This window comes from Electrona antarctica (genome assembly GCF_951216825.1).
Source record: "Electrona antarctica genome assembly, chromosome: 12".
In the NCBI taxonomy this organism is placed as follows: domain Eukaryota; kingdom Metazoa; phylum Chordata; class Actinopteri; order Myctophiformes; family Myctophidae; genus Electrona; species Electrona antarctica.
The window spans coordinates 44,820,909-44,840,528 of record NC_136793.1 but is presented as its reverse complement, the minus strand read 5'-3'; the positions used below and the strand labels follow the sequence as shown (position 1 = coordinate 44,840,528).

Below are 19,620 nucleotides of genomic sequence, written 5' to 3'. Positions count from 1 at the left end.
ATGTATGGTTCATTGACAGGTCATTCACGACACGTCGACCATCACACCACGGGGCCTGGCTGTTGATTGGATAGGAGGAAACCTATACTGGATTGACTATATGCATGAGACCATAGGTGTGTCCAAACTAAACGGGTCGTACCCAACAGTCCTGCTCAACACTGACCTGGACATGCCAGTGGCCATAGCTGTGGATGTACGCTACGGGTAAGAACACTGTGGTGACATCATGAACCACATAACACACTGAATTTATCAACCATCCTGTGAATAGGGCTGTCACGTTTACACTTATAAGTTGATGATTTATTGTCACACAAATAATTGCTATTAACGATTTAATTGTGTTTTTGACATTGAACATTAAAACAATATGAATCAAATGTAATTTCAGATTGCCTTGAAGGCTTCGTAATCAAAATTTGCACAGGACAGATTATGACAATAAATATGCAAAGACATATACTGACTGATATTTAATAGTATATACTTTCAAAAAGAAAGTTAAATTAATACAGATACATTTAAACACACACACACACACACACACACACACACACACACACACACACACACACACACACACACACACACACACACACACACACACACACACACACACACACACACACACACACACACACACACACACCTGACCCTGACACAGTGTCTCCCTGACAGATACTTGTACTGGTCAGACAGCAGTAAGAACAACCCCCACATAGGGAGGATGGGGATGGACGGCACCAACAGGACAGTCATCGTGAAGGAGAAGATCTCCAAGCCCAGAGGCCTGACGTTAGACTACATCAATGATCACATATACTGGACCAACGATGGGAAATACATTGAGTTTGCCAACCTGGATGGAACCAACAGACAGACAGGTGCACACACACACACACACACACACACACACACACACACACACACACACACACACACACACACACACACACACACACACACACACACACACACACACACACACACACACACACACACACACACACACACACACACACACATTGTTCACTTTGTTATACTCTAATGTATGTTAAAGCACTATTTGTAGTACTTTATTCATGCATGCATTTATTACAGTCTGACTCTTTTTATTTGGGGTTCTGTGTGTCTGTAGTTGTGAGTCAGGACAACATCTGGACTATTACTGTGTTTGAGGATCACATCTACTGGATAGCCAGGAGCTCCATCTACAGAGCCAACAAGACTCATGGTACCAACAAGACCACAATCATCAGCAAGCTGAACGTTCCATATGAAATCCACATCTACCACCCCTCTAGACAACCTGAGGGTCTGTACCACCTGCTGTAACACTCTCATTATTACTCTTCATTATGTTTCATGACTTTTATTTCTTCTGTATTGTTGAATTAATTGATGTGTTTTGAAAAGTGTTGTATAAACAACGTTCCTATTGTGATAATGCCATTATAGGCTAGCTTAATTGTTGCATTATATGTGGACATACACACACACACACACACACACACACACACACACACACACACAACATAAAGAATATGTAAATTAATACATAAATTCATGAAAAAAAGGAAAATAAAAAATAAATAACTGAATAAATATAAAATGTGACAAAAGCAGATGTACAATTTCACAATGCATTGCGGCGGGATGTGTTGTGAACTTGTAGAACAGCTGTTTTCATTATGAATACAGGTGTTCCTTATTATTGTTTTACTTACACACATTGGTTACAACAGGTTTATAAAGCACTGTTGTAACATATTGGTGTGTGTTCTCATATTCCTTACATATTTTCTCCACCCTGCAGTGTCTGGTCATCCATGTCAGACCAACAATGGAGGCTGCAGTCTCCTGTGTCTGCTCTCACCTGGAGGAGGCTACAAGTGTTCCTGTCCCACCAACCACTACTGGTCAGATGACGACAAGCAGTGCATGTCCAACTGCACTGCCAGCCAGGTGATTCACCTCAGCTTCTCTTGTGTTACTCTGTATGAATTCATGTCTCATGTCTGCATTTGATACATTAGTACATTACTTCATTTTCATTTCATTTAGTTTTCAGTAAATTATGTTCCATGTTTGAAAAAAAGAGTAGGAAGAAGTTGTGTGTATAAAAAGTAACGTATCTATCCGGTCCTTCTTTGTTCATCTCAAACTACATCCGTCCCAGTGTTTACACACTCAGTGACTCACATTGAAAGCAATACAATTATACAAACAAGACAATACAGTCAGAATGATGCACCAAAACAAAACCTACAACTCCCGTACCGAGCTATTCTATTTAATATGTACATTTTAAACATTTCTTTGAACTCATACCATTTCATACAATTCCTGTCGTGCGTTGTTCCACAGAGTACAGTAATTCCTTTAACAGAAACACAATGATATTTTATATTGGTCCTCCTCAATAACCATGTGAACATTCAGATTCCTCTCAAATTGTGTTGACTCTCACTTGAAAAGAAAAGTTGGATATTGTTTTGTAATAATAATGTATTTTGTGTTGTACATTATTTGAACTGTTTACTGATTCTAAACAGAATCCTCTGTCTCCCCCATCAGTTTGTTTGTAAGAACTACAAGTGCATTCCAATGTCATGGAAATGTGACACAGTAGATGACTGTGGGGACCGGTCAGACGAACCTGCAGATTGTCGTGAGTAAAGACTAGAAAATGACCATGTGTCCACGCACGCACGCACACACACACATGTGCACATGTGCACACGTGCACACATGCACGCGTGCACATGTGCCCATAATAAATAAAGGTCAATAAAAAATGTGTTGGTCATTTTTGTCGCGTTACCAAGCTAAAAGCCATGACTCAAATAAAGGATTTTAGGAGCGGAGTGCCTTGGAATGTTTTCTCATACTTGGAAGTCAGCCTAGTATACTACTACAAGGGAAGGAACTCATGTCTTTACACACATGTTAATTCTTTAACCCACACATTAATATTAATTTACAGGGAAACAAATGTAACAGGGTTAGACATGCCATGGGCATGTCAAGGATATACATTATAGAACCTTCTCCTCCGCACAGACAGTGAGGCAAGTATTTCCTACAGCTTTAAGTCCAGAAATCTGAAGCAACACTTTGAATGTGTTATACCTACAGTATACTGTTGAACCCTCTCCAATGAGCACCTGTTTTCAGTCACGGAGCCATGCAGCGGTTCCTCTTTTCTCTGTTCAACATTACAATGTGTGTGTGTAGCGTGCGTGCGTGCATGCATGTTTCTGTTTGTTTGTTTGTTTGTTTTAAACATTGTGTACTTTGTAATCAAGGACATGCATGTGAGGTCACCAGCAGTCACGTCTTGTGTTGCTGTGTGCAAAGTTCAATGGCCCGTTTTGATGATTGTAACAACTCAATGAATCTGTGTGTCCTTCCGTGACCTGTTGTAACCTTTGAGCTGTGATGATGAGTAGCCTACAGAAGATGATACCTTGGCTCTCTGTGATATTATGATCAATGCTGATCACTTTATGATGTTGGTCAGCTCCATTCATTTGGCAAAAGGACGCACTATATATATGCAGCCTGCAGCTCAGGCCTGTGTGTGTATGTGCGTGTGCGTGCGTGTGTGCGTGTGCGTGTCCGTGTGTGTGTGTGTGTGTGTGTGTGTGTGTGTGTGTGTGTGCGTGCGTGCGTGTGCTTTGAGCTGCATTTCATATCATGAAAGGTGCTATTAATTAATTGACATTATTGTATTAATGCATGTGTTTACACATATATAAAACATGAATTTATATAATGTAGTCATTATTTAATTTATTAGGGTTAATATAGTTACTGATGGATTTATAATTAAGATAAAACCATTTAGTTGCATATAAAATGCAGAAGGGACAATTAATGATTCACCAAGGATATAAAAGGACTGTATACTACTGAATTACTGAGCTACACAGGGCTATAACTATAAAAAATACTTTAGAGAAAGTACTCAAAGAGTACACAGAAATACTCAGCACCCCAACACTAGGCCGAGAGCCTATGACCAAGTTAACAATTAGTTTTAACAGGATTACTTTAAGCAGAAAGTACTCTTTTAGAAAAATACCTTTAGTAGTCAATTAAAAAGATGAGTCCACCAGAAGAATGATTGTCGAGTCAGAACAATTATGGTTTAGTTAATTCATTTTCAGATCAGAGAGACAGAACAGATCCACAGACAGCCAAATTACTCTCCCCTGTACCACCAAAAGGGCACAGGGTAGTCTCTGACGAACAATTCATTTCAAAGGCATTAATACTGTCGAATACGTTATTGTTGATACACATTTCATTGGCGGAATAGACAGTTAATTTCCACTATGCCACGCTGGCACTGCTCATTGGACCAGCACATAGCTGATGAGACTGATATCGGGACAGGCATTAATTCCGTCCATAGACCGGGAAAGCACTGAGGCTGGCGTTGCTATGGCAACCTGAAGATAACATTTCTTCCCGGCTAGCTGTGAACTCTTTACAGAGAGAAATGCTCCCTGAGCAGCTATCTCTTTTCTCACTAGGCATCAAGGTCAAATACATGCAGTGTTTATCCAAATAGACCTCTCAATATGCCAGCTAACTTTTGTGGCTACAGGCAGACAGTAAATCTTAACTTGGCGTCAGGCAACCCATAATATAATATGATATAATAATATAGGGCTGAGATTATTAGGCCTGTGGAGGGTGACATGACATAAATAGGATAAGGAGAACAGCCCAGAGTAAACAGGCAGTAGGCTGATGATAAAACTGATGGTCAAAGGGCAAGATGAACACGGTCTGGGCCAAAAGGAAACATATTGACACCAGTCCACAAAAATACCAAAGTAGCAGATCTACCAGATCCATCAACTCCATCACGTTTTGTGGATGAAGTGTCAAATGTGATCAATAATCAATAATCAATCTTCAGGGAATTAAATTAAAATAATAAAAGGGTCAATTGGGAGATGAGAAATAAAAATTAACTCTATACTAAGGATCAGGAGGGGAATAGAACCAGAATGGAAACAGTGGAACCAGGAACAATGAAAAATAAAAAATAGTTTTGACTTAAGACTAGGCAAACAATCACTCCTTATTTAGATGGTACTGTGGGAGAGAGACAGAATGACTTTTCTCTCCCTCGATCTTCGGTCTTCGGGGTTCTCAAAGAACTCAGCAATGTTGCAGCGTTCCTACGCCGACGTTTAGTGTCAGAGTTTGACAATGTTCATTGTAGCTCATCAGAGCAGACACTGGATGGTCTTCTTTTGGCTCGTTGTCGGAGCCGAATCTTCGCCCCGCCCCCCGGATGGGTGACATAACAGGTGACCCATAGGTGACAATCTCAGCCTATACTTTCTCATTGACAGATACTTGATCTCTGTGATTCAAACGGGAGAAAACGGCCGGAGATGCACCTAACAGTTCTTATACCAAGCAGAGCTTGGAGAGGGGGGGACAGGGTAATTGATGATGTGGTGTCGCTTCCTGGCGAGTCCATTAGTACCATGAAGGTCAAATATAGAATCAAGTCTATTCAGGGGAGGATATATATGCCTAATCAAGTCAAACTCAAGGTGAAGAAAACAAAATAATAAAATGAAATGGAAGGGGAAGATGTCCCAATTCTAAATATCTCAATGTAAGGTCAAGGGGTGGTTCGGGGATAATAAAGATTAAATGTTTACAATGGAGGGATATTCCAAATTCAGAGGTAAAATATGAATCAAATCTAAAATAATAAAAATATGATGAGGTGGGATAATGAATCCTAAGGTAAGGCAATTTAGATTGTCCAAAGATGGGATAATTCAGTTTACATAATCTATATAATGAAGCAGATCTGGGATCTGGAAAATGAATAGTCAAAATACCATATTAATTAATTGAGGGGAGAAGGAATGATCAAATGAATCCTAATACTAGGTAGGGAGGGGTAACAGCGTTTTAGCAAAATACAGTGTCTTAGTAAAGAAAAACATGGAAGAAAAACAGAAAACAATTATGTGTATGGTGAAACATGAGTGGAATTCTAATTTGTTCCCGATGGGAAATCTATGGGCAGATGGCATAAGGCCTATACTGTTCTAGGGGGTCGGGCCTAATACTGTCCCTGAGTGGTTCGGGGTCTAGGGGCCAAACCCTAATAAACAAAGGGAAAGGAATCTCGAGGTCGACAACACCATTCCTTCACTCTATTCTCCATCACTTTTGTACATATCCGCCCACAGGACAAACGTACTCACTCAGTCACTCTAAATACAAATAAAATTATATACAATATATGAAGGTGACATTGAACAAATGGTACGTTACACACACATCACACACATCATTCAACTATTAAAAGAAGAATAACTGTTCTACGGGACAACACACCCATCCATATAAACACAAGACAGTGATATACACAGCTACGCACGAACACGCACGCAGACAGACAGAGAGAGGCAGGTAGAGAAAAAGGAGAGAAGGAGAGAGAGAGAGACGGAGCCATGCGTTCTAACACGCACGCACACGCACGCACTCAGTCCCAGAGAGGGAGAAAGAAGGAGAGCCTGTTGCTCTCCTCCCTAAATTCCTTAGATAAGGAGCCTACACACTCTAAAAACCTTAGTGTCATAAAAACCGAACACTACTATAAGGTACAATGTAAAAGGGGTGATAAAATTTTTTTTGTAATCAAATGGTGAAAGGGATCACAGACCTTTTACGGTATAAAAAGAACCTTTCTACTCTCGCACCCTGGCCGAGGTTTGAGAGAAAGAAGACTATAAAAGTAATATCTATGGGTTCCTACAGCGATATATCAATAAGGGGATCAAGCAAACGATAACCACATGTAGGAAGGCAAACATATTATAACAGATAAGAAATCGAAGTGGAAAGTAAAATAAAGGCTGAGGATGTTGTGCCCATGCATGGTTGCGCTACATCCTGAAAATCTAAAGTGGAGGAAGAGTAATGTGACCGAGACATGTTCAGGGATTAAGTCCCAGACATGAATGTATGGTAATAAATTATAATAACAGTATAATCTAAGAAAGATTACAGAAAGATAAGTTACTTAACTTGAGAAAGGCAAGCAGCTGAGAATCAGGCAGGCAGGAGGTGGTCCCGGACAGGGTCCACCGAAGCGGAGAGGAACCGTCGTACGGACAGACGATCCAGATGGGGGGGGGAAATCTGTGGAGGACCGTTCAAGCTTCATGCTTCGTCCGTTCGTCCACAGATCCGCGGCTTGTATGTTCCCAAAAATGGGGAGGATCGGTTCCAGAACTGAACATGTATCGACAAAACCACTGCTCCAAAAATATGACTATGGACTTTGTTCTTCCGGCAGGAAAAAAAAATAAAAAATGAAAATGGGGGGATGGTTCCTTTTGTCGGAGGTGCTAATTAAATAAATTAGACTTATACTCAGAAAAAGCCGGCTAGAATAGGACCAATTTGATGGATTTATAATTAAGATAAAACCATTTAGTTGCATATAAAATGCAGAAGGGACAATTAATGATTCACCAAGGATATAAAAGGACTGTATACTACTGAATTACTGAGCTACACAGGGCTATAACTATAAAAAATACTTTAGAGAAAGTACTCAAAGAGTACACAGAAATACTCAGCACCCCAACACTAGGCCGAGAGCCTATGACCAAGTTAACAATTAGTTTTAACAGGATTACTTTAAGCAGAAAGTACTCTTTTAGAAAAATACCTTTAGTAGTCAATTAAAAAGATGAGTCCACCAGAAGAATGATTGTCGAGTCAGAACAATTATGGTTTAGTTAATTCATTTTCAGATCAGAGAGACAGAACAGATCCACAGACAGCCAAATTACTCTCCCCTGTACCACCAAAAGGGCACAGGGTAGTCTCTGACGAACAATTCATTTCAAAGGCATTAATACTGTCGAATACGTTATTGTTGATACACATTTCATTGGCGGAATAGACAGTTAATTTCCACTATGCCACGCTGGCACTGCTCATTGGACCAGCACATAGCTGATGAGACTGATATCGGGACAGGCATTAATTCCGTCCATAGACCGGGAAAGCACTGAGGCTGGCGTTGCTATGGCAACCTGAAGATAACATTTCTTCCCGGCTAGCTGTGAACTCTTTACAGAGAGAAATGCTCCCTGAGCAGCTATCTCTTTTCTCACTAGGCATCAAGGTCAAATACATGCAGTGTTTATCCAAATAGACCTCTCAATATGCCAGCTAACTTTTGTGGCTACAGGCAGACAGTAAATCTTAACTTGGCGTCAGGCAACCCATAATATAATATGATATAATAATATAGGGCTGAGATTATTAGGCCTGTGGAGGGTGACATGACATAAATAGGATAAGGAGAACAGCCCAGAGTAAACAGGCAGTAGGCTGATGATAAAACTGATGGTCAAAGGGCAAGATGAACACGGTCTGGGCCAAAAGGAAACATATTGACACCAGTCCACAAAAATACCAAAGTAGCAGATCTACCAGATCCATCAGTTACATTGAACCATCATGCCCGGCATGGCAGACAGGTGTGTGTGTGTACGCCATACATGCAATAGTGTATTGAATTATGCTCACTGTGAGAGCTACGTATGTACGGTTCATATTGTCATCATCATGAACACCATGGAAATTGTTTGTTTTGTTGTGATGCTCATGGTTGAAACTATATAGGTCTCAGTGCGTGAATTGAGATTACAGCGCCTCATGCCTCTCAAAGGTTTTTTATTTCAGGGACCCCGGCCCATAACTCTGAGAGCGTATACACATGCAACCAAATGGACCGGTTGGGTTCCATTTGTACACTCTCAGAGCTACTGATCCGTAAGGGCCCATTGTGGTTCCAACTGTAACTGTCAATCATGTTAGCTGCGGAGCCAGGATGGCTGGGTGTGGCAGTGATCGCTCATCTGTTGAACATCTCCATCCATTTTTTTATTGAATCAATAGAGATAGAGACATTGTTGGGTTTTTTTCATGTCATGTGAAGGCAGGGAATCATATAGCTTCAAATTGACATATTATATTGCTGTTCAGTTTGGACCACCAGTTTTGGAGATATGGTTTATAGAGTAATGTTTTGCAGAAAACAGGCTTGAAAGGTTCACTTCTGTGGTCTCTAACATTACACCTAGCTACATGTTTAAGCACTTATATTTACATGTCGATTTAAGCTCTGACATTCATTTCAGACATGCTCTAGTATGTGAAGAGTCTGCCTGTGCTAATAACTCATTTTGCATAATAAAAAAAAAACAGTTTTTCTGCTCTCCTGAACAGTTAGTCTTGCCGCCATGACTGTCTAGGTATCAAAAAGAGTCATATAACCTCACTCAGTGAGTATGGATGCCACACACACGTTGCATCCATGACGCGTTGTGAGCTTGTAGGTCTGCTATTACCAGCCTGCGACACCCATTGAACAACAAAGCATATATTACACTTAAGGTATAGTGTATGTGATTTTCTCTGGTTAAAATAAGTGTTAAATAGCTGTATATTCTGATGGTACTCATTGCTACAGAATGGTTATTCACGACCTGGAGTCTCCATGTTGTCTCTCCAGCTGTACCAACTCGCTCATTGCAGTGAATCTATGAAATGGAGTCCTTCTGTGACCCGTTGTACCTCTGAGCTGTGATGAGTAGCCTACAGAAGATGATACAGTTCTCAGTTCAGTTCAGTTTATTTATTTTGGTCATTAAAAACAGATTCATACAGTGCCTGCTTTGTTTTTTGCAAAAGAAACATTGACCAAAAAGGTGTAGGCTGAAGCCTAAGCTTATTGTGCCTACCCTTCCAACATATAAATGGCTTTCATAGGTGAAATAATACAACAAAAGAAGAAAAAAACAAAACAAAGAAAGACAGGACGAAACAGTCAACAGGAACAAAGACAGAACAGAAAAGAACAAAAACTAAAAAACTAAACAAAACAACTAAACAAAGAAAACAAAACAAAACATCATATCAATGTTCTATGTATCTACTATATTTGATCTATACAATTTGTATTTATTTATTTATTGTACTACAATTGTTTTGTTCGTCATACCTTGGCTCTCTGTGATATCATGATCACGTTATGCTCTACCTTTCATGTTGGTCAGCTCCGTTCATTTGGCAAAATGACGCAAGTGAAGTCTGTGCCACAACACTATTCACATGCAGCCTACAGCTCAGGCCTGTGTGTGTGTGTGTGTGTGTGCAGCGTGCGTGCGCGTGTGTGTATGTGTGGCACGCGTGTGTGGCCGTGCGTGCGTGCGTGTGTGTGCGCACGTGCTTGCGTGTGTGATTGTGGGTTATTATTAATATTACTATTCATATTCATATTCATATTCATATTCATATTCATATTCATATTCATATTAGAATGAGTTCAGCTCCTCCTGGTCAGTCCATGAATTCATTGTTCACAATGTGAACAGTGTGATATATATTTGTTTAATGGACTTTTATTATGTTCTGGTCCGCCTTCTAATGCATTAGAAACAATACTAATGATTGTCTACTGGTCAAACGTACTTTCTGACCCCTGGACTCTGTATTTCTACGGACTGCACTGTGACCTGTACTAATTGTATAATTTTTTTTCTGACACTGTTTGTGAGATGCGAAAATACCTTTCGCTGTACTGTACTGTACTGTACTGTACTGTACTGTACTGTACTGTACTGTACTGTACTGTACTGTACTGTACTGTACTGTACTGTACTGTACTGTACTGTACTTGTAGCACTACTGTACATTGACAATACTCCTATTGTCAATGTACAATAGGAGTATTTTATTCGGCTCTACAGAGCCGAATAAAAGTCGGTTCGGCTCTGTAGAGCCTACAATGTGACGGCATTTGAGGTTCGGGGGGGCGCGGGTACCGTCCTAAAGTCGGCTCTTCGGTGCTACTGAAAATGTCTGACGAGCCGAAATCATTTTGGCACTACAGCGGTAAAATAGGAGTATGAATCGGCCCTAACACATCCATGTGGACTGGCAGAGTACAGTTGAGTCTTACACACACACACACACACACAAACACACGCACACGCACACACATAGTGCCACAGCATATCCATGTGGCAGAGTAAACAGGCACTCATTCTCTTTCAGGAAGTTGCTCTTCCTGGTTTGTGCTCTGAAGCTCTGTACGTGTGACCAAATCACAAAATGCGAGCCAACCTGTTAATTTACAACAAACTATTGCTTGCCAGCCATTTTCATTTCATGTGAGCTCCGATATAAATCGTAGTTACTCATTCCCATCCTGGTGGGGCAAATAAATTATAAATAGCAGCGAAGAGGAGAACCAAAGGACATCTTTCACGTGTATTTCAACAGATAAACCACAAATACCGTACAACCAACCAGCTGTTGTTACACTGAAGCTCATTTATTGTTTGTTATGTTTCTCCACAGCTCTCCATGCTACACCATCACATGACACCACAGGTAAGTGTGTGTGTGTGTGTGTGTGTGTGTGTGTGTGTGTGTGTGTGTGTGTGTGTGTGTGTGTGTGTGTGTGTGTGTGTGTGTGTGTGTGGTTGGGTGTGGGACTGTGGGTGTGCACATGTGCATGGCTGCGTGTCTGTCTGTCTGTTTGTATTTAGGGTTTGTGTATTTCTAAAAGTAGACCAACTCAAGTGTAATGTCTCACTTTATCCAGAGGTGGAGCCCTTCCTCATTTTAGCCAACAGAGACAACCTGATGAGGATCAGCTTGGACGGCTCCAGCTCCACAGAGCTCAAACAGGTGAAAACCATTGGACATAAATAACAACACATGTAATCCTATACAATATTCTACACACACTGCTTTTGACATGCTGGAATGTATTCCAGTCTGAGACTAACACAACTGCTGTGGTGTGACAGGACTTGAAGGATGCAGTGTCTCTGGACTATGACTATCAGCAGCAGCAGATCTACTGGGTAGAGGTGACACAACGGACCCCCTGGCGCAGCATGATCAGTGTCATGAACATCAACGGCAGTGACGTCCAGGTCAGTGTGACAACGACAACTATGAGGATGAATGAAGGATACTTTGTATGTATTGTATTGTTGTATTTATAGTACTCAGAGTACTTATAATAGCCAGTTGGACAGTAACAAGTTACTTGTTGTATATTACTGTAATATTATTATTTAACCCAGCAATGACTACTGTAAGGAATTATTTAACCAAAAACATGTAATATGTAAAAAATAGCACATTACATATTACTCAGAGTAAACAGTGTTGTTGGCTGCCTTTTGAAAACATTTAGTTTAAAAGGTCAAGAGAGATTTAACTGCTGTATTTTATCTACTGTACACAATGTGGAATATGCAGCAGAAAAAGATGAAAGACAATCTTTGTTTTATATTATTCAGTTTGACTCAGTTTGATTCAGTTTTAAAGGAGCTGGCTAAACAGATTGTTTTGTTGTACATTTTCTTTGCAGGAGGTCGGGGGTTAATATGTAATATAATATGTAATATATTACTCTTGATTCCAAGTAATACGTAATATAACATTAATGCTTTTTAAAGCAGTAATATGTAATTAGTAATATATATTGGCCAACACTGATAATTGAAAATCTCTAAGCTGTGTGGAACTGAGAACTCAACTGCTACAATTCCAAGTGCTTCTCAGGGTGGGATGTCTCCAGTTCAAATATGATTCATTTTGGGGTTCTCCAGTTCAAATATGATTCATTTTGGGGGTCTCCAGTTCAAATATGATTCATTTTTGGGGTCTCCATCAAATATAATTCCAACTGAACAGTTTGAGAACCACTGAGTTAGTGTACACACGCACGCACGCACGCACGCACGCATGCACGCACGCACGCACGCACGCACGCACGCACACACGCACGCACGCACGCACGCACACGCACACGCACACGCACACTAGTGTTGATTTTGACAGCAAATTTTGATTTTAGTTTAGTCATAATCACAATTTCAAAGACTATGACTAAACTAAAATCAAAAATTGCAGAATTTTACATTAATCATTAACATTTGACATTAATTAATTAAATAAGACCTTTCTACAAGTTTCTACAAATGACTTCTAAATCATGCTGAAAAACCTATTTTGCAGTGGTTCTCAAAATGTTTTCAAGTCAAGGACCCAAAGAATTATCTGTATTTGGCCGCGGACCCACCATCATAAAATATGTTGTTCCAGGGACACCCCCAGAAGCAAATATTTGAGTTAAAAACGTTTGCTGTGAAAGCATATACTGTATATTCAAAGATTTGTGCCACATTTTCACAATTAAAAAAAAAATAGCAAGCTCGTACAAGAGTGCCGCGCTACGAGCTTGTAGATCTGCACTATTTTTCAACAACTGGTTTAAAATAATGATATATTTGGCGACACAGATGCAACTTTTTAATAAAACTTAATTTAGTTTAAGTCATATTTTAGTCATCTGAAATGTGTTATTGTTTGTCTAGTTTTTGTTGAATAAAGATTTATTATTTATTATTATTATTGTCAACTAAATGTACAGATTGTTAATGCATTCAGTCTTAGTTTTACACACACACACACACACACACACACACGCACACACACACACACACACACACACACACACACACACACACACACACACACGTATCCCATGCAGCCCACACTTTGACAAGTTGCTCTAACTATCATAATGTAAGAATGAAGGCGTGGTGAGTATATATTCAGAGTGCATGTATGGTTCATTGACAGGTCATTCACGACACGTCGACCATCACACCATGGGGCCTGGCTGTTGATTGGATAGGAGGAAACCTATACTGGACTGACTGGGTGCATGACACCATAGGTGTGTCCAAACTAAACGGGTCGTACCCAACAGTCCTGCTCAACACTGACCTGGCCATGCCATATGCCATAGCTGTGGATGTACGCTACGGGTAAGAACACTGTGGTGACATCATGAACCACACACTGAATTTATCAACCATCCTGTGAATAGGGCTGTCACGTTTACACTTATAAGTTGATGATTTATTGTCACACAAATAATTGCTATTAACGATTTAATTGTGTTTTTGACATTGAACATTAAAACAATATGAATCAAATGTAATTTCAGATTGCCTTGAAGGCTTCGTAATCAAAATTTGCACAGGACAGATTATGACAATAAATATGCAAAGACATATACTGACTGATATTTAATAGTATATACTTTCAAAAAGAAAGTTAAATTAATACAGATACATTTAAACACACACACACACACACACACACACACACACACACACACACACACACACACACACACACACACACACACCTGACCCTGACACAGTGTCTCCCTGACAGATACTTGTACTGGTTAGACTATAGTAAGAACAACATAGGGAGGATGGGGATGGACGGCACCAACAGGACAGTCATCGTGAAGGAGAAGATCTCCAAGCCCCACGGCCTGACGTTAGACTACATCAATGATCACATATACTGGACCAACGATGGGAAATACATTGAGTTTGCCAACCTGGATGGAACCAACAGACAGACAGGTGCACCACACACACACACACGCGCGCACACACACACACACACACACACACACACACACACACACACACACACACACACACACACACACACACACACACACACACACACACACACACACACACACACACACACACACACACACACACACATTGTTCACTTTGTTATACTCTAATGTATGTTAAAGCACTATTTGTAGTACTTTATTCATGCATGCATTTATTACAGTCTGACTCTTTTTATTTGGGGTTCTGTGTGTCTGTAGTTGTGAGTCAGGACTACATCAGGACTATTACTGTGTTTGAGGATCACATCTACTGGATAGCCAGGAGCTCCATCTACAGAGCCAACAAGACTCATGGTACCAACAAGACCACAATCATCAGCAAGCTGAACGTTCCATATGAAATCCACATCTACCACCCCTCTAGACAACCTGAGGGTCTGTACCACCTGCTGTAACACTCTCATTATTACTCTTCATTATGTTTCATGACTTTTATTTCTTCTGTATTGTTGAATTAATTGATGTGTTTTGAAAAGTGTTGTATAAACAACGTTTCTATTGTGATAATGCCATTATAGGCTAGCTTAATTGTTGCATTATATGTGGACATACACACACACACACACACACACACACACACAACATAAAGAATATGTAAATTAATACATAAATTCATGAAAAAAAGGAAAATAAAAAATAAATAACCGAATAAATATAAAATGTGACAAAAGCAGATGTACAATTTCACAATGCATTGCGGCGGGATGTGTTGTGAACTTGTAGAACAGCTGTTTTCATTATGAATACAGGTGTTCCTTATTATTGTTTTACTTACACACATTGGTTACAACAGGTTTATAAAGCACTGTTGTAACATATTGGTGTGTGTTCTCATATTCCTTACATGTTTTCTCCACCCTGCAGTGTCTGGTCATCCATGTCAGACCAACAATGGAGGCTGCAGTCTCCTGTGTCTGCTCTCACCTGGAGGAGGCTACAAGTGTTCCTGTCCCACCAACCACTACTGGTCAGATGACGACAAGCAGTGCATGTCCAACTGCACTGCCAGCCAGGTGATTCACCTCAGCTTCTCTTGTGTTACTCTGTATGAATTCATGTCTCATGTCTGCATTTGATACATTAGTACATTACTTCATTTTCATTTCATTTAGTTTTCAGTAAATTATGTTCCATGTTTGAAAAAAAGAGTAGGAAGAAGTTGTGTGTATAAAAAGTAACGTATCTATCCGGTCCTTCTTTGTTCATCTCAAACTACATCCGTCCCAGTGTTTACACACTCAGTGACTCACATTGAAAGCAATACAATTATACAAACAAGACAATACAGTCAGAATGATGCACCAAAACAAAACCTACAACTCCCGTACCGAGCTATTCTATTTAATATGTACATTTTAAACATTTCTTTGAACTCATACCATTTCATACAATTCCTGTCGTGCGTTGTTCCACAGAGTACAGTAATTCCTTTAACAGAAACACAATGATATTTTATATTGGTCCTCCTCAATAACCATGTGAACATTCAGATTCCTCTCAAATTGTGTTGACTCTCACTTGAAAAGAAAAGTTGGATATTGTTTGGTAATAATAATGTATTTTGTGTTGTACATTATTTGAACTGTTTACTGATTCTAAACAGAATCCTCTGTCTCCCCCATCAGTTTGTTTGTAAGAACTACAAGTGCATTCCAATGTCATGGAAATGTGACACAGTAGATGACTGTGGGGACCGGTCAGACGAACCTGCAGATTGTCGTGAGTAAAGACTGGAAAATGACCATGTGTCCACGTACGCACGCACACACACATGTGCACACGTGCACACGTGCACGTGTGCACATGTGCTCATAATAAATAAAGGTCAATAAAAAATGTGTTGGTCATTTTTGTCGCGTTACCAAGCTAAAAGCCATGACTCAAATAAAGGATTTTAGTAGCGGAGTGCCTTGGAATGTTTTCTCATACTTGGAAGTCAGCCTAGTATACTACTACAAGGGAAGGAACTCATGTCTTTACACACATGTTAATTCTTTAACCCACAAATTAATATTAATTTACAGGGAAACAAATGTAACAGGGTTAGACATGCCATGGGCATGTCAAGGATATACATTATAGAACCTTCTCCTCCGCACAGACAGTGAGGCAAGTATTTTCCTACACTTTGAATGTGTTATACCTACAGTATACTGTTGAACCCTCTCCAATGAGCACCTGTTTTCAGTCACGGAGCCATGCAGCGGTTCCTCTTTTCTCTGTTCAACATTACAATGTGTGTGTGTAGCGTGCGTGCGTGCGTGCATGTTTCTGTTTGTTTGTTTGTTTGTTTTAAACATTGTGTACTTTGTAATCAAGGACATGCATGTGTGGTCACCAGCAGTCACGTCTTGTGTTGCTGTGTGCAAAGTTCAATGGCCCGTTTTGATGATTGTAACAAGTCAATGAATCTGTGTGTCCTTCCGTGACCTGTTGTAACCTTTGAGCTGTGATGATGAGTAGCCTACAGAAGATGATACCTTGGCTCTCTGTGATATTATGATCAATGCTGATCACTTTATGATGTTGGTCAGCTCCATTCATTTGGCAAAAGGACGCACTATATATATGCAGCCTGCAGCTCAGGCCTGTGTGTGTATGTGCGTGTGCGTGCGTGTGTGCGTGTCCGTGTGTGTGTGTGTGTGTGTGTGTGTGTGTGCGTGCGTGCGTGTGCTTTGAGCTGCATTTCATATCATGAAAGGTGCTATTAATTAATTGACATTATTGTATTAATGCATGTGTTTACACATATATAAAACAGGAATTTATATAATGTAGTCATTATTTAATTTATTAGGGTTAATATAGTTACATTGAACCATCATGCCCGGCATGGCAGACAGGTGTGTGTGTGTACGCCATACATGCAATAGTGTATTGAATTATGCTCACTGTGAGAGCTACGTATGTACGGTTCATATTGTCATCATCATGAACACCATGGAAATTGTTTGTTTTGTTGTGATGCTCATGGTTGAAACTATATAGGTCTCAGTGCGTGAATTGAGATTACAGCGCCTCATGCCTCTCAAAGGTTTTTTATTTCAGGGACCCCGGCCCATAACTCTGAGATCGTATACACATGCAACCAAATGGACCGGTTGGGTTCCATTTGTACACTCTCAGAGCTACTGATCCGTAAGGGCCCATTGTGGTTCCAACTGTAACTGTCAATCATGTTAGCTGCGGAGCCAGGATGGCTGGGTGTGGCAGTGATCGCTCATCTGTTGAACATCTCCATCCATTTATTTATTGAATCAATAGAGATAGAGACATTGTTGGGTTTTTTTCATGTCATGTGAAGGCAGGGAATCATATAGCTTCAAATTGACATATTATATTGCTGTTCAGTTTGGACCACCAGTTTTGGAGATATGGTTTATAGAGTAATGTTTTGCAGAAAACAGGCTTGAAAGGTTCACTTCTGTGGTCTCTAACATTACACCTAGCTACATGTTTAAGCACTTATTTAATATTTACATGTCGATTTAAGCTCTGACATTCATTTCAGACATGCTCTAGTATGTGAAGAGTCTGCCTGTGCTAATAACTCATTTTGCATAATAAAAAAAAACAGTTTTTCTGCTCTCCTGAACAGTTAGTCTTGCCGCCATGACTGTCTAGGTATCAAAAAGAGTCATATAAGCTCACTCAGTGAGTATGGATGCCACACACACGTTGCATCCATGACGCGTTGTGAGCTTGTAGGTCTGCTATTACCAGCCTGCGACACCCATTGAACAACAAAGCATATATTACACTTAAGGTATAGTGTATGTGATTTTCTCTGGTTAAAATAAGTGTTAAATAGCTCTATATTCTGATGGTACTCATTGCTACAGAATGGTTATTCACTACATGGAGTCTCCATGTTGTCTCCAGCTGTACCAACTCGCTCATTGCAGTGAATCTATGAAATGGAGTCCTTCTGTGACCCGTTGTACCTCTGAGCTGTGATGAGTAGCCTACAGAAGATGATACAGTTCTCAGTTCAGTTCAGTTTATTTATTTTGGTCATTAAAAACAGATTCATACAGTGCCTGCTTTGTTTTTTGCAAAAGGAACATTGACCAAAAAGGTGTAGGCTGAAGCCTAAGCTTATTGTGCCTACCCTTCCAACATATAAATGGCTTTCATAGGTGAAATAATACAACAAAGCAAACAAAAAAAACACAACAAAAGAAGAAAAAAACAAAACAAAGAAAGACAGGACGAAACAGTCAACAGGAACAAAGACAGAACAGAAAAGAACAAAAACAAAAAAACAAAACAAAACAACTAAACAAAGAAAACAAAACATCATATCAATGTTCTATCTATCTACTATATTTGATCTATACAATTTATTTTATTTTATTTATTGTACTACAATGTTTTTGTTCGTCATACCTTGGCTCTCTGTGATATTATGATCACTTTATGCTCTACCTTTCATGTTGGTCAGCTCCGTTCATTTGGCAAAATGACGCAAGTGAAGTCTGTGCCACAACACTATTCACATGCAGCCTACAGCTCAGGCCTGTGTGTGTGTGTGTGTGTGTGTGTGTGTGTGCAGCGTGCGCGCGCGTGTGTGTATGTGTGGCACGCGTGTGTGGGCGTGCGTGCGTGCGTGCGTGTGTGCGCACGTGCTTGCGTGTGTGATTGTGGGTTATTATTACTATTACTATTCATATTCATATTATAATGAGTTCAGCTCCTCCTGGTCAGTCCATGAATTCATTGTTCACAATGTGAACAGTGTGATATATATTTGTTTAATAGACTTTTATTATGTTCTGGTCCGCCTTCTAATGCATTAGAAACAATACTAATGATTGTCTACTGGTCAAACGTACTTGCTGACCCCTGGACTCTGTATTTCTACGGACTGCACTGTGACCTGTACTAATTGTATACATTTTTTTCTGACACTGTTTGTGAGATGCGAAAATACCTTTCGCTGTACTGTACTGTACTGTACTGTACTGTACTGTACTGTACTGTACTGTACTGTACTGTACTGTACTGTACTG

At 39.9% G+C, this 19,620-nt stretch overlaps 1 protein-coding gene across 1 annotated transcript in view; it reads left to right on the top strand.

The window, feature by feature from the left end:
• Positions 1-19,620, top strand: part of LOC306934424 (uncharacterized protein) — a gene marked incomplete at both ends in the record, with an annotated part of 65,219 nt that overhangs the window by 32,492 nt on the left and 13,107 nt on the right. The window contains one exon of the mRNA XM_079516993.1: positions 14,807-14,937. Within this exon, the coding sequence (XP_079373119.1) occupies positions 14,807-14,937 (131 nt within the window). The remainder of the gene's footprint in view (positions 1-14,806; positions 14,938-19,620) is intronic.